Genomic DNA, 16,436 nt, shown 5'->3' with positions numbered 1-16,436 from the left:
TGTGATAGCAACACCAGGGAGGCCCTACCTAAAACTTTATAAAGATTAGATGACACCTTACATATTTCTCCCTTTTCTCCTCCTGTCAAGGCATAAGGCATTAGTAAGAAAAGTGAAGTTGCGTGAGATCTGACTCCTGGTGCTAGTTGTATTAATTGAGTGAACTTAGCAAGTCATTTAGTCCTTCTGAATTACGTTTTGGTATGTTTCTGATGAACTTCATTACCTGTCATCACAAAGCAAGAACCACATGGGGTAGCTGTGTGTTTCCTAGCCCTAAAACATTCTGATGCTTCTCTGTAGGACACAGTGTTTGAAGTATTATCTAGCGTGTTGTTATTTGCATTCTCTTCCCCCAGCCTGTCAGCTGTCCATTTGGCAGCCATATTGATTCAGGGTGTTCTAGTAGAAAAGAAGAAAACACGGTATGTGGCCCACGAGTTTCAAAGTAGACCTTCTGAGGCTCATTACAGTGATAATAGTGTGAAAAAATTTTTTGAGTTTCAACAGCCTAGGTAGGATTCCAGGTACAAATAAGATTTAAAAGAATATAATGGCTAGTGAGAGCCAGTTTCTCCTCCTGCTTTTTAACCTTGCCTTCAAGTCTGGGAACTGGAAGAGGAAGAAGAATGAAGAGAGAAGCAACAACATAATATAAATTGATGGACATTTTCTTTTAACTGATGTCTGATCCCCAGGCACAGTGCTGAAGGGTGGGGAGCTTGATGAACTTGTCAAACACCTGTGTCTTGTGTTTTTGGTCAGGGCTTCAGGATGCAGCAAATGTTTTTGAGTTTTCTGGGGCACAGCATGGCGAGAGCAGTGGAATAGTGGGAGCCTTGCAGTGGCCTGTGCCACGGGAGGGGTTGCCAAGTTATTGAGAGAATCAAACCAAGTGCTATCTCAGGCCTTGTGATCAGAGTGAGGCAAACCACAGTCAAGGTCTAAAGAGAATGTAGGGCCTCCCTGGTGGCACAAGGGAGTAAGTCTCAGCACTATGAAGCCATCAGCAGCCACTGTAGCAGGAGTTCGATCCCCAGCCAGGGAGGTGACCCACGTGGCACAGCAGACCTCTCCTGTCTCACCCGCTGCTCCCCTCAGCAGTGTATTTTGCTCAATCCGTCTGCTGTGCTCCCCACTTTGTCTCTGGTGAGCCCTCTCACCCTCTCCTGCACCTCTGGCCTGTACCCCAGCTCTTGTTTGCATAATAAATATATCTTAAAAGAAAGAAAGGAAGGAAACAAAGGAATACAGAAGTCCCAGCCTACTCCAGCATGGGCATTTGACGAGGATGAACCGATGACCAGATCTGTGCAGCCCTCGGTGCTCTGACACTGGGCTACCCCCCAGGACTTAACCATGGCTGCCCTGTGGCAAAAGGCAGAGGAGACCCTAATTGACAAAGTAAACCCAGAAGGGATTCATCATTGCTATATTTGCAGAGATTAGGTTTCTGCCGGCCAGCAAAGTGGGTACAAATAAGAAAAAGTGCTTGACATGTTAGAAACATACATTTCTTGGGCATACGAGTTTGAGACCAGAGAAGTCACACCCACTTATGTTTCATTTGAAGAACTATGTGAGGCTTCTGGGCAATCTCATGGAACTTCTATGGATAAAGCTAATCTATGCGTATAGCTTCAATAAAACTGGGAAGAACATTGAGAGACTTGCACCGCAACCCCCAGCGACAATGTTTCCATTTGGGGTTGCTAAAGAGACATACCCCAATGCCCCTCTTCCCTGATGTACATCCCATGTTCTCACCTGAGGCCCCGTTTTCAACACAAGTGCCCATTTATCTCTAGGCTTACCTGTTTCTGTGGACAATCTTGTTCGAGTGCTTCTTTTCTCAAAAATCATGGCTAAGGCCTTCCCTTGCAGTAAGGGCAAATACTGGAAATCAGGGACAAGAATACAATGAAAAATAGATCGTCTAGCCAATAACAAGCCTTATGTTTTAAAACGCACTATTTATATTATCAGAACATGTACACTTCCAAATAAGCGTTCAAAATGTTATTTTTAAAAGTTTTTTTTTGTTTTGTTTTGTTGTTTTTTTTTTTTACCATTTGTAGAGCTTTGAACTTATAACCCCCCAAGCTGATACAAAGATGTCACCCTACTTTACCTCAATAAATATAATTTGGAAAAAACATCACAATAAAGGCAAATAAAAAGATAAAAATAAATTATGTTTTCATGTTCTGTACAAGGGGTGAGGGGACAGGAACTCCCTGTAATGCTTGCAATTAGCATCTAGGTTCAATCTGAACACTTGTTGTGAAATATATTAATATTTAAGGAAGGAACTGCCTTCTTAAATCTATGGAAATCCCCATCCGTGTTCAAGATGCTGGGAGATGCTTGGCTCAGAAGTGTTCTCAGCTGGGAACAGGCCACTCGGTCACATGTGCTACTAAGACTGATAAGGACACTGCAGTTGCGACCTCACTTGCATCTTGTATCTTCAGGGTAGTGCAAGCCTTTGTTTCTGGAAGCTTTGGGAAACAGTAGAGAGAGTTTGCATATAGGGCGGGTCTCTTCCTCCTTCCTCTTCTGCAGATGGACTTCTGATAGCATGAGCTCTGGAACAAATAGATTCTTGCCAGCTAACCTTCCTCACACACAAAGTGTGAAGAACAAAGGCCTGAGATCTTGGGGGACCTTTTCTCCTGGTTTCAGGTTTTCTATAGAAGTGTCAGCTCATAGAAATTGGAGTCACTCCTGTTTTCAATGGGTTCTTAGAAATTTGGAGAGCTGGTGAACTCGATAAGAGAATCAAGCCTGTGTAAAACTTTCTCAACCTGAAACCAACTCTTTAAAACAGCTTTTGAACAAGCTTGGAATATGAAAATGTTTTCACAATTAAGCAATTTAAATGAAGCTACTGTGTTAATTAAGCGTGTCTCAAACACAAATTGCTCAAAATGCAGAATAATGCTTATAGCTAAGCACCATATCCCATTTCTTCTCCTACTTGGTTACCATTTAATTGTTTCTATGCTAATGGAAAAAATAAAATCAACACTGTCACATCACTGTGAATTTTTGACATTATTCTAATGATCATATATCTGATATGCATCCACAATTCAAATTTATTGCTTGAAAAAAATGTATCATCTTGATTTTTAGCTTGCTAAAAAACACACAGAGTAAAGAAAAGAAGGATAAAAATAAAATCTTTCCGGACACATTATTCCTTAAGTTCTGATCCAGTTCATAATGAATTTCAATATTCCACATGAAAGAAGTGCAATGGCTTGTCATTGAATAACTGATTTTTATGCTTTTTATATGCCTGTACTCTCAGTGATAATCAATTACCCCGACTGTGTGGTTTCATTACCAAGCTACTGGTTAGGAATTTTAATGTATTTTCCTTTCCCTCTTTCTTTGGAAAGGCTGCCTTTAAAAAGGCTGATTGGTAATAATGGAAAGTAAGATGAAAATACCACATACCTCTCCTTTCTGCTTTATTCTGTGTTTCAGATCTGCTGATAGCCAAAGCAGATACTTAATTTCTTCTCCTGTAAAGTCCTTTAGAGTGAGGAGGTCACGACCCTTCAGCTGTACTTTATTTTGTAGAGGTTGTCCACATCTACGAAATAAGAAGAGAAATAACTACTTACAGAAAATAATTCATGTACTGCGGTGAGTCCTTGTTTTCTTCCTGAAACAAAACACAGCAAACCACAAATAGCTTCATGTGTCTCAGCAAAATGCTAACACATTGGAAGTGATACTGAGATGGCTTTAGTTTTAAGCACCTGGTATTTCAGAGGTTGTGAGAAAAGCAGACTTTTGAGGAAAGATGTTGAATTCTAGTTTGCTGGAAATATCCATATGAGTGACTTTGCCACTTATCAGCTATACAGCTTCTGTCATGTTACTTGACCTTCTTCTGTGTCTAAATTTCTCACCTAAAAATGAGTATAATAACCCAAAGGCTGTTGTGAGGGAAAAAAATGATTTACTATATGGAAATTATACTGTGCCTGGCATATAAAAATTATTTGAATAAATTTTAGCCATTATTATTATTGTTGTTGAATTCATTAAGTGATACAAAGAATTTTTAATCTACCTACAACACAACACAATTTCATCTTTTCCCCCTACTGCCCTTCAAATCTATTCTTGGAGATTAGTTGCTGTTCCCTAATCAAATACAATGGACCCTGGAGCTTTTCTTGTAATTTTCAGAAAATAAAAAAGTCCTCTGCTTACTCTATTCTCTCAGAGTCTCAGAATGTGTAGTGATAATTCTTTCACTATTTGTAGTGCTATCTCTTTTTAACAATTCAGCAATTAAGTGCTATCTCTACTTAGCAATTTAAGAGGTTTACTGTACATGAACACATTTTCCTTCCAACCCATGCCCAATTCAAGTTGGCCTCCAACATAAGGGATGAGGGACCATAATATTTCTTAGGCTTCCCATTCTTCAGTTCCTCGAGATAAGCTAAGGGGAGGTGGGGAAAAGCCTTATCCTGTTGTAGCAATCTAGCTTTGGTGGAGGACCTTGAGCCTGACTGAAGGATGCGTTTGAGAGCCCTTTGGAGAACTTTCTCCTCACGGGGAATTTCTCACAGCAGTCCCTGGTGGCAGACAATTATGTTGTCTAGGGAACACATGGAGGCTTTATGCTTGTCTCTCTCCTCTCCGTCAAGAGGTCGCTTCATGAGGTGAACAATGCTATGTTAGGTCTCTTCCTCATTCCATACTGATTCATGGAAACAAAAGAAATGGGTCCCCAGTAAATAGTCCCCTCTTGTTCTGCCTTCAGAAGAGTTAACCAATCAGTCCTCTTCCTTTAGATTTCCCAGGGAGAGGTCTGCCCTCAGTGTACTGTGTCCCCAAACTCTCCCACAGACAAACTTGGTGCCAGTTTTGCTAGACCTGAGGTGAGGGAAGATTAACCCTTCCATCCCCATATAGGGCATATCATACACAATGGCAACACTCAGAAATAGTCTTCTAACGTACAACCTGCCTGACTTGCCAACTCCCCTTATCTCAAGGAACTCAAGTCCATTTTGGAAGCTAGAGATGCTCACCAATGGGTGGCAAACTCATTCTTGTGCACCCCTATTGCAAGCTCTGTGTTAGTGGTTTGGCATCTCAGTTTGGAATCAAGGAAGAGCTGGCAACTATTAGGTCCAAGCAGAAACTGAGACAGAAGGAGCCCCATTTTAACATTCTGTTACATTGCAAGAACAGCAATTGTTATTTGGGATAGTCAGTATATGAAATGCAGAGCATCTATTATTTCACTCTTTGTAGTGCTAGCTCCGTTTAGCAATAATTTGTATTATATATCATTCCAAATTATGAATAATCCAGGCCAAATTGCAGTTTACCATGTATATGAAACACCAATTTTACTACAGTTTACAACTATTACAAAATGATCATGCTTGAATTTCAGCTTAGGAAAAAAAAACTTGTGCTACTTGGGATGAAGAGTGAAATTCTCTGGTGGGATTTATGTATGTCTTTTTGCAATGATGACAAAATAGGAAGAACAGCCACAAATGCACTCTCTGTTGTTTCTACTGCATGATGTGAAATAACTGAATGAATGAATGTTTCATGAAATATGCAACTTTATGACAAAGTTAATTGGTTCACTGTGTGTTAAGCAGGTAAATAGATTATTATCCAGTAAAACATTGGTGAGAATAAGCCCTTCCAATTGGTTAGCAAAGAATGAAACCTCCATAAAGATAGGAGGTTTATGGCTTGCTTGACTAATAATAGTTTACACAAGACACCACTAACATACTAAATTTATATGTGTCTTCAGTTTATATGTAGATCAAAATTTGGGTTACCATTCCTATTTCGAAGAGTTGTCATTGCTTTCAGCTTTTTTTTTAGGGCTTATTACTTATGCATACAAAACTGGGGTACAGGCCAGAGGTGCAGGGGCGGTGAGAGAATTCACCAGAGACAGAGTCGGGAGCAGAGCAGGCAGATCCACGAAGTACACTGCTGAGGGGGGCAGTGGGCAGGTCAGGAGAGGCCTGCCGCGCCTGGTGGTCACCTTCTCGAAGCGGGGATCGAACTCATGCGGAAGTGGCCTTAGCGTCTTAGTGCTGGGCCTTAACCCACTGTGCCACCAGGGAGGGCCACTGCTTTCAGCTTTTTAAGATGTGTGATCCATATACTCTCCAAATGAAAACGTCTTTCAAGCAGTACTCCCTGTTGTTTTGTTACAGATTCCGAACATTCCACGGAACTACAGTGTATGGTTACCTCGTTAAAATATAACTTTACTTTCCTGATAGACTACGCACCTAACACAACATAAAATGTAAACATTTGAGAACCAAATATCTAAAAAAAATAATAAATTTGGAAATATACAAAAATTTTATTGACAAAAGAAGTTTTTAGAACAGATCTTCACTTTTTTTTTCTTCTGAAACCCTCATAAAAAATTTACAAATATTTGTTCAAGATCTGGGTAGTAGTTGACTTTGGAGATATGACATTTAAGGAGGAAATCTGTTTTTATTTATGTATTGTGGTTATATGTTTGGCTTGGATAATATTAAGCAATACTTGGAATGTATGTGATTACTGATATTATTGAAAAGCACCCCCTTTGGCTGACATTCATTCATTTCTCAGGGTCAACTGAATCCTTCTGAGGGTCTGTAAACAGGTTTAACATGCCTGCCTGTAATGGAGACACACAGCAGCTTAATCTCTTTCCAATTCACATTTAAGGCAGCTTTGAAAATATTTTTTCTTCTCTAATAAGGGCCAAGCAACATAAAATCAGAGAAGATAAACTCTCTTGACTAGCAGTAACATGTTAATATTCCATAGATTAAAACTTCCTCCAAAACTAATTGAAAAGAAGAAAAAATACTTTGCTGGAAAACCCCACCCCAGGATTCAAGGAATTTGGGAAACCTCAGTATGTTGTTGAACTCATATCATTAACAATAGGGGGGAAAAAACACATCAGATAATGTCAAGGTTTCAAGGCCTTTTTTCCTCTAGAGCACAAGCTCAGACTACTGATTATACTGCAGCCCACGTAAGCTGAGTCCCCAAAGGACAACACGTAAGGGATTCAGTTCCCTCCCCTGCAGAGTTTTGTTCCATCTCTTCCAAATACTCACAGGAATACAAGTTTCAAGTAAGAATAAGACGGGGTTCAAAAGTATGGAGGTTTTGCTGAATCTCAGAAACACCGAGGAAATCTCAGAGATAATCTCATAGGGAATGAATAGGAAATGAAAACTTTGCAGGACACTAAATCCACCCCGCTTTCCAGGAAATGAACGGAAAAAGAAAGTAATGGTGAAAAAGAAGGATCAACAGCTTTCGCTACTGGAAAAAATATCACCAGCTTCCAGCTTTTTTACCAACACAAAAAGACAGGCTGCGAGAGATAAAAGGTCTGAGGCGTCCTCAAATTTGTCCTCACATAAGAAGTTTCTAAGTTGGGATCACCTTGTGAAATGCGGCTTCTTTTATTTTTCTGTTGACAGATTTGAGTTTAAAGGTAGAAAGAAGACCGAAACATCCTACTTGACTCTCCCTTTTTGTCCAAGCAGACCTTTACTTTTTAAACTTATAGGAACAGAAACCTTAGTTCAAGTTCTGCTGATCAGCACAAGGGATCAGAAGAGTAGCGCTCCGTGACGCTAATCTCCAGTGAAGCTACTGGAAATGTTGTCCTCACTCCTGTGGCCCTAGGAGTTCATCTCCAATAAATGTTAGCAAATAAGTTTTGTCTATTTTAAATACAGACCCTTCTGCCTTTGCACAGGACTATGGGGCTGTAGACAGCCATTAGATGTGAAGTTGCAAAACAACATATCTGCTTTGGGGAAAATGTCAATGTTCTACGACTTTTAAAATCTTTTGTCAAAACATCAGAAACTGTTATTGTCAGTTATAGATGTGCACAGAATGAAAAGTAGTAACACTGGTATAAATTTTGTACACTGTAATTTTAAAAATTGGAAACTTCGAGAATCATAGCGTTTTACGTCTTTGTAAAAATGATCAAGCAGTTTTAACAATGAATGTCACCTTCTATGACATGACACAGAGCAAGCATCTTTCCTATGTCCTGGTGAATTGTCACACTCCTTTCAAAGTTTGGATCAACTTCCACCAATTTATCCTTAGCACTTTCAAAGTCGCGAACTATCTCTGGGAGTTTCTTTATGTGAAGGGTTTTCCCAGTGTCACTTCCTTTGGAACATTTCATACTTTTTATCACAACCACTTTCTTCATAGGTGTGGGGAAGTTTGTCTTCAGGTTCCCCTGACTGCATTTCTGGAGCCTCCTGTGAGAAGTGGTCCGGCCAAGGAGTCCACAGTCAGGTGTTTCTTCTATAAATGCTCATACCTTCCATTCAAATTTAACTGCCAGTGTGGTTTCTTCTCTCTCTGGGGGACTTTCATCTCTGTCAGACAATTCCCTTTCAGTCACCCATTTTTATAAACTGTCACATTAGTTTGACTTTGGGAGTAAAAACGGCAGCACAACTGTCCTCTTTGCTACCTGTATGTGAACTGAGTCCCCTGCTCAGGGAGCGGCCCTGACACACTGAATGAATGGTGTCCCTGGGTATCGATCCTGAGGAGCAGCTGTTATTTACATAGTGATTTGTAGAGGAAGGGCTAGCCATAAAGTGTTTACTTTAGGTAGGCCATGATTAATATGCTAACTAACCGTATGTTAATTATTATATGAATTGAATGGTTACTTGGAAGATCAGTTTTATTTAACTAAACTGTGATAGCTGAAGTTTTAGCATATCAGGGTCATACAAATGAAGAATTGCCTTCATTTCAAATGCTTTCTCATTATAGAACCCTTATTGTACCACAGTCCGTCTTTCCAGAACATTCTTTCCTCAGCTCTCAAGACTGGTTTTTTTTCTCATCTTTAGGTTGGGGGCTTAATGCCATGTTTTGTAAGATTCCTTCCCTGACTGTACTAAGTGGCCTCCTCTGCTTTGTCTTCATTTTGTTCATAATAAGTCACAACTCTTAATATACATTCGTGTGTCTTTTTGTTGTTTATTTTTTATCTTTCCATTCCTGACTATTTTATCCATTACTATATACCCAGTGCTGATTGCAATGCTTGGGCTACAGTAGGAATTCAGTAAATATTTCTTAAGTAAGTAAATGAATGATAGTATAACAGAAGTAAATCAATTTGTATAACAAATTCAGCAGATTTCTGGGAATGAATTTAGCAAGGTTGACATAATGGATTTTCAATGTCCTGACCAAGGTCTCATGATAAAGAAAGATAGCAAAAGCCCCCGAAAGAAGATTAATGTTGAAGCAAAAACAGCTTGTGACCCAGTCTGAACACAAGGCCCAAGAGTCACAGAGAACAACTGATCACAGCCTAGTGTCTTGCTAAAACTGAAATTCCCTAAGACCCAACCTCTCTAGTACAGTATCTGCACTGTGGCAACAGTGTCTGGACATATGCATGCAAGACAAGGACATCATAAACTTGGATTCTAGGCATAGAAGTTTGAGTTAAGTGCAAAAACAGGTGTGAGGCCCTGGTGGAACTGACTTTGCTGATAGCCACATGAAGGCTGATTCTGAAGTTTACATATATATACACACACACACACACACACACACACTGAATTCAACTCATACTTTGGCTTCCTAACTCCACACACCCTTTTTTCACAGAACAAGTCCCCAGGGTTGCTGAGAAGAGATCAGGTAGTGAGGTAGATCTTACATAGTAAGGACAGAGTAGCTGGGAATGGTAAAGTGGGTCATACTGTTTATACCACAGAAAAGTCATTAAGTTTCTCACTCTTATCCAGGAGGTGGGGCAGGAAATGTTCTCTTGGGAAAAAGAGTTGTTTTTCATAGATATCAAGAGCTAACCAGGAAAATTTATCACTGAAAGGAAAGCAAACACAATGGTTCCAGTTTGAATTCCTATCCTGTTTACCATCTTCTCGTAGACCTCCCCTTGGCTCCAAAATGGAGCTGTCACGCCTCTTAAAAATTAAAAAGAAGTGGAAGAGCTCCTTGTACCCTTGTACCCTGTAAATGCTTTCACACTGCCCGTTTTTCTGGTCTGTATCAAGCATTTTCTTACATTCTGACGATAATCCCACACTCAAAATAGCCAAGTAAAGCCACCAGCGTAAGTGACGAATGTCATGGGACCCCGAACCTCATTCGGAGACCATCTACTCTGGTTCATGCACAGCCAAATGGAGCAAGTATCACTATTGTAGTGTTCCCCAAAATTACTTGGTCGTCTTGTTCTCGAGTGTAATTCCTTGGAAAACTAGACCTAAATCACAGTCGTTTTTAGCCAGTACATATAGGGAGGATACAATTTTGGAGAAAACAGCAGAAACTACCTACAGGTTTTCCATAAAAACTGTCATTGTGTTTGGGGAAAGCCACAGTTTTTAAAGAAGACAGATAAGGTGCTTACAGTAATTTTATCCCTTGAAAAAAAGAATTACAGCGATTTCTCAACTCCCAATCACCGAGTGCTAAGAAGTTAAGCCAGGGTAACATGCATTTGTGGTTAACTTTGCCCAAATACCTTGCTCTCTAGAAAATGGAAGAGTATTCTCTACTAGCAGAGTGAAGTCTTTCATTGCTAGTGTATATGTTTTCCAAGTCTGGTAAAATGTTTGGAGCATGAGGGAGACCTGGATGGGTTCCCTTGTATAATTGTATTTTGCTGGAAGAGAAAGTGCTTGATTTTGGTAAAATGTGGTCAGTCAGAAACAGACTTCGCCAGAGTAGGAAAAGAATTCAAGGTTAAATGATATTTTGATCTCCATGGAGAGTTTGAGATAGACTTTAACTTCTGGAGTACTAAGAGTGAGTGGACATTATGGCTGAGGTTTTGGTATGTCTTTAATGTTACAGACAGGAGCAAGAGTTAAGGCATATTTTCTTGATGTTTTTATTTTTTACTGAGATAGTTTGACTGTACCTTATAAAAAGAATGTTACTCAAGGTTAGCTTGGCCCAATTAATCAGTTTGATGGGATCAAAATAACCCAAACAGTGAAATAATGAGTATAGTGGTTTTAAATATTTAAATTCTAGTCTTAGTTCAAGTAGGACCTTTCCTAACTTTGACCTCTGAGATTCCTCAGCTGAAAGGGAAGAAAATAAACTAAACATCATTGATGGTGCCTGTCTCTGTTTTCGACAGCTCTCATGAAGTTTATAAAGACAATATTTTCCGTAGGCTATCCTGGGCTCTCTGAATTCTCAGAGACCTGATATTCATTCTAGCCTTTTCTTTCCACCTCAGAAAGGCAGATTGCAATGCATGCATAGAAAAGTGACTTCATGTTCACAAAAACCTTGAATCTGATCTGATTTGAAAAATACCACAGGTCATTTTAAATTTCTTAATTATTAACTAGAATACTAATATTTTAATAAAAATTGGCTTGTAATTTTTCTCACACTTAGCACTTCCTTGTATGTGGTATAAATTAGTACTGGTAACTGGTGTCTAGGTAGTCTATTGTAAATTTGACAATATCCTAAAATTGTGAAACTTATCTGAAAATTGGAGAGTGAAATGAGGGTTAACTTTGAGCAGAGCTGCTATTAAAGGGCTGGAAACTCGAAACGTTTGAACATCTGTAGCTGCCTCTCCTTCTATCTTAGTTAAATTACTACATTATTAAAAATAACAAACTAGAAATAAACCCCCAATTCTATATTCTACTGTTGGCCAAGGAAACATGACCCATTCCAGTCCTGGCCTTATGCCCAGTGTACTTTTCTGATATCAAGAAATAACTTTAGTAAGGCACTCCTGGTAAATTGTGACAGAAAATGTGAATAACCTGAACAGACTGTGTGCACTCCTCTACACAAGAGTGTGGTAGGCCTGCCATTGCTTTCTCCGTATAGCTAGGTGGGCATGTGTGTGTGTGTGTGTGGACGGGCGAGGGGGTGTAAAGGGAACTGAAGGAGTTATGTAAGCCCTCAGAGAAGTCTGGAATGAATACCTACACACCAGTCACCTCAGCTCCAGTCCATAACCTCCATAGAATTGGGTGGCTTAGTTCAATATTCTCCGAAGAAATTTCTATTTGTGAGATGGAATTGAACTGCACTTACCAATTGGTCTTCTCTGATAAAGACAGATTTTTTTTTGCGTGGTTCCTTTAAAAGCTATAAGTGTTTTCCCTAATAGGCAAACACAGTCAAGCTCTACATCCTTGTTTGAGAGATGAGAAGTCTGGGTATTGGGTGTGTTCAGCAGCCTTGGTGGGGGAGGGGTGTGTATACATACGCATTCGCGCGCACACACACATACACACATATAATTGCCCACAATTGACTGACCCGTGGGCCTGCTCCAGTGGTTTCAGCCTCACTTAAGCTGTTATTTTTATCATGCCCAACGCAATATGGCTGCTCACTTCAAAACTGCAATCCCTTTGTGGCATTGCCAAATCCTGACCACATTATTTCCTGTTATTCTCTAGTGGTAAACTCACGTGGCTTGTTTTGTAATAGGGGCCCTGAACCTTTCCCAAGAGAGATGGGGGGAGAACCTTGGATCTCTGTGGAAAGCTGAAAATCAAAGTCAAATTACAAGAGAGGCAGGGTTGACCGGGAGCTTTTCTCTGTTGTTGAGGGGTCTTTTATGGCTGGAGTTGTTCTTAGAGACCAGTAATTCTGAATGCATCTAGTTGGCAGGTAGTGTACCCAGACTACATGAAAATGATACCATTTTAATGCAACCCTATTTTTCATAGATACTTCTGCTATTAAGTTTCTAACAATGTGGTTGACTTGAGGCTTTCACCTTTTCAAATAGTGGGTATGGATTTGGGCTGCATTAGCCATGTCTTTGTCTGAGCTCCCATTCACTGGAAGAAATGGCTAGCCAGGGTTTTCAGAATTGTAGTCTGGTTACTGGAAATAGACAGTAGAATATTAGTAAATACCAAAAAGCCTAAATATTTATAAGAAATTTTGCTTGCAAAAATTAAACCTGTAGCAGTCATAAAAAAAAATCTATCAGCTCTATAATTTTCAAGCAAGAGTACAAGTCCCAAGCTTTAAGTTATTCATTCAGTTGATTATTTTCAGCTCAATGATAATTCTTTGTTTAAAACTATGGAAAAATTTTTCATTACACATTAATGTAACTCAGTGGGATGGAATAATAAAATAATGAACATTCATCTGTCACTTTACAGTTTCACACACATTATCTCACTGATTATCACCAGACTGTGACTTCATGTGTCTGGAATGAAATATCTTATTTACCACTATCTATATCTTCAACACCTTGCATAGGGTGTGGCATAAAGTAGGTGTTTGAGAAATATTTATCAAACGAATGATTGGTTTGCCTTTTTAGGTAGGCAAGAGGATATTCTTTTTTTCCCTTTTAAAGATGAAGCAACATCATAGAAAAGCATAGTGACTTGCTCAAGGCCACACAGCCAGCAAAGGGTGAGATCAGGTTTTGAACCTGTTAGACTCCAAATCCTGAGGTTTCTCCCAAGTCTTGGGTTGTATGATCTAACTCTGGCACTCATTGGTAAGCCCGATAATCACTCTGCACTTCCTTTGCAACCAACTGCAAAGTAAAGCCACTATTCCGAGGTGCCAGCTAGGTCTAATATTATGGACTTTATCTTCAAAATCATTTACAGTGTGATGCCAACCTCTGAGACTCTTAGAGTTTCCAAAGAAGTGGCAGAAATGGTGGACTTCAGAGAGCTCAGAGCAGTGAGGTGGTCAGGAAAAGGGGGACCCAGGGCCATTATTACTGGTCCACTTGCTAACAGTGGGAGAAAACTTCAGACTAGAAGTTTCTTCCTTAGAAGGTCAAGAGGTTCTGAGGTTGGTTTAATTTGTAAGGAGGCTCTCAGAAAATCATCATTGTTACCATATTCTAGCAACTCTAGCAACTTTCTGGCTACAATGGCTGCCTTTGATGGCCTTGCTTATCCTGCTAACTCACCTCCCCTGTCCCCTTCCCCACAAATGGATCTCCACCACCTTCCCCCACATGCTCAAGGGCTGTAAACAGGATGTAGTTTTTATGATGAATTCGTTGAAGACAGACTACTTTGCACATGCTACCAAGAATTTCAGTGATAGGTTTCAAATTTGGGTTTTATTTTTAAAGAATCATTATCCTCATCACAAAGAAGGCTTCTTTGCAGCAACTCTGTAGATATTTATCTAGTTGCTACTTTTAAAGTACTGATTCATCCCCATGCCCTAGAAAGTGATAAATTGTTTTCAAGCAAACACAAACTGAAGTTCCTGTGCAAATTAGTTCTTCTAATTTCCTTCAGCCAGTTGAAGTTGCTCATTTAGCATATACACCAAGGTAAAATGCCAAGCACGTTCAGTCTGTTCTACCTGCGGAGGTTAGCAGCCCCCTCCCTTCCCAAGAGCACAAGAAAATCTGATTACAGAGAGCTGAGAAATGAAAGCTCAGCTGGAATTAGAGACAGCTGTCTCAAATAAGGGTCAAACCTTGCATTACACCCTGCAGAATGCAGGCTTTGCAGGCTGCCTGCATCTGCAGAATCGAATTTCATTTATCACTATGGCTCCTAAAGCAGACTCACGTCTCTGGCTGTTACTTACCGAAAATTTCGAACCACGAAATGCTGACCGTTTCTAAGAGCTGCATTGTTCAACAGGACCCTCAAATTAAACAGCATCTTCTTTGGAGAGTGAGCAGATGATTCTACACTCCTGGAAATGCCTCTGCAAAGTAGCCGGTGGGATCCACTTAAAAGCTAAGAATGTTTTCGATTGCAGTGAGGGAGCAAAGGTAATATCACCCTTATCAAATTTCCCTGGATACAGATACCGCAGGGCAGGGTACAGGAGCATTTGAACTTTAAGCCAAGCCCCACCACTGTGTAATTTTTTTAAAGTAGGAATTCTGACACCTTTGCTGTCCAGATGCCTCATTTTTCAAAATATATTTATGCTGTCACATACTTGCACAAAATCTATTGACAGGTATTCATTGAGCGTATAATATATGCAAGGCACAGCAGGGCTGGGTGCTGGGAAGGTACATAGAAATAACTCACTCAGAAAATACGAATTGGCAGTGCAAAACCTCTGATGCAGACGTGACAGTCCTGTTTCCAGTAATCACATTCTTACCTCTAAATCTGTCTTTCTACAAAATGAATAGAAAGAAGTGCCCTCACAGCTATTCTTCGGTGACAAGAATCTGGAGTAGGGACAGAGGTAGAGTAAAAAGCTTCAGTCCTGAAGCTCAGTCCTTGCCCATAGTAAGTCTTCAATGAATATTGAATTGAGTTGCCTAGTAATTCAAGAGGAAACCCCACTCAGAAGTGGGGACAGGGTGGGACCTCTCCAGATCACTAGCAGGCTGTCCAAAACCTCTCAGCCATTCATCCATCCACCCTAATAAATCAAAGTTTTTCTTAGTCTATTCTGGGTGAGATGCTGTGCTAGGTTGGAATGTTAGAGAAGGAAGATGCAGAGTGCATGGTTCAGTAAGGGTGATTAGTAAAGATTAGTAAATAAGATTTGTAAATACCCATTTCACAAGCCTATAGGACAGGTCCAGATAAAATTCCACCTCATCACAGGAGAGAGGAATCCTCCAAATTGGGAAGGCTGGAAGGGGTTGGGGGGGTAGTGGAAGGGGATGGACTGTGTCTTCTGGTCAAGTTATACGACATGAGCAAACCCAGCTAAACACTTACTAGAAGTTCGTGAAATAAAAAGTAAGTGTTGACTTAGGAGGGGGTAGTTCCTATAATGTCAAAACACTAGCAGTCATGTAAAACAAGGATACTTCAATAAAAATTAAAATAATAAATTAAATTAAGGTAAACTATGACAATTATGATGTTATAATTACTACCAGAGGGAAATTAATCTTGACTCTATTTCCTTCTACTTACAGAGAATGGTGTGGGGTAGAGAAGGAAAGGCCGATTTCCAGACCTCTGCCAAATCTTCTGTTCTGGAAAGAATATTCCAGGCAGAGGCAATTGTTCACAAAGGCACAGTGATGAGAAGGCATAGAGAGAAAGCCTCAAGTAGAAGGAAAAAGGGTTGTTTTGATTGAAAAGACCATAAAGCATCTTTAAAGGTCAAAATGGGCTAGTTATTGGATAAGTTTCAGAGAGCTGAATAGTTCTATGTAATATAAGGAGGGAAGGAAACCTTTTGCAGAGACTGAGGAAGACATGGTTTAAAATGCATGCTAATGTAAAGCCCTGGTCTTCACTGTATGTCATCAGTGTGCTACCTACACACAGAAAAAACTGGATTCCTCTATGCTTGAGGAGAAATCAAGACATATCTACAGTTTTGTGGTGGAGAAGATGGACAGCACTTCTGAGGTACCAAAGCAACTTTCCTAAACCCTCATGGAGATAGTAGCCTAG

General features: G+C 39.9%; 1 protein-coding gene across 1 annotated transcript in view; it reads right to left on the bottom strand.

The window, feature by feature from the left end:
* Positions 1-14,919, bottom strand: part of OTC (ornithine carbamoyltransferase) — a 57,418-nt gene extending 42,499 nt beyond the window's left edge. Inside the window, exons 1-3 of the mRNA XM_004689945.1 lie at positions 14,641-14,919; positions 3,466-3,604; positions 1,815-1,896 (exon numbers count right to left, since the gene is read on the bottom strand). Of these exons, the coding sequence (XP_004690002.1) occupies positions 1,815-1,896; positions 3,466-3,604; positions 14,641-14,717 (298 nt within the window). The 5' untranslated portion in view covers positions 14,718-14,919. The remainder of the gene's footprint in view (positions 1-1,814; positions 1,897-3,465; positions 3,605-14,640) is intronic.
* Positions 14,920-16,436: the final 1,517 nt, after the last annotated feature.

This window comes from Condylura cristata, unplaced genomic scaffold, assembly GCF_000260355.1.
Source record: "Condylura cristata isolate star-nosed mole 26May11 unplaced genomic scaffold, ConCri1.0 scaffold00027, whole genome shotgun sequence".
NCBI lineage: Eukaryota > Metazoa > Chordata > Mammalia > Eulipotyphla > Talpidae > Condylura > Condylura cristata.
This window is presented reverse-complemented; position numbering and strand designations above follow the sequence as displayed.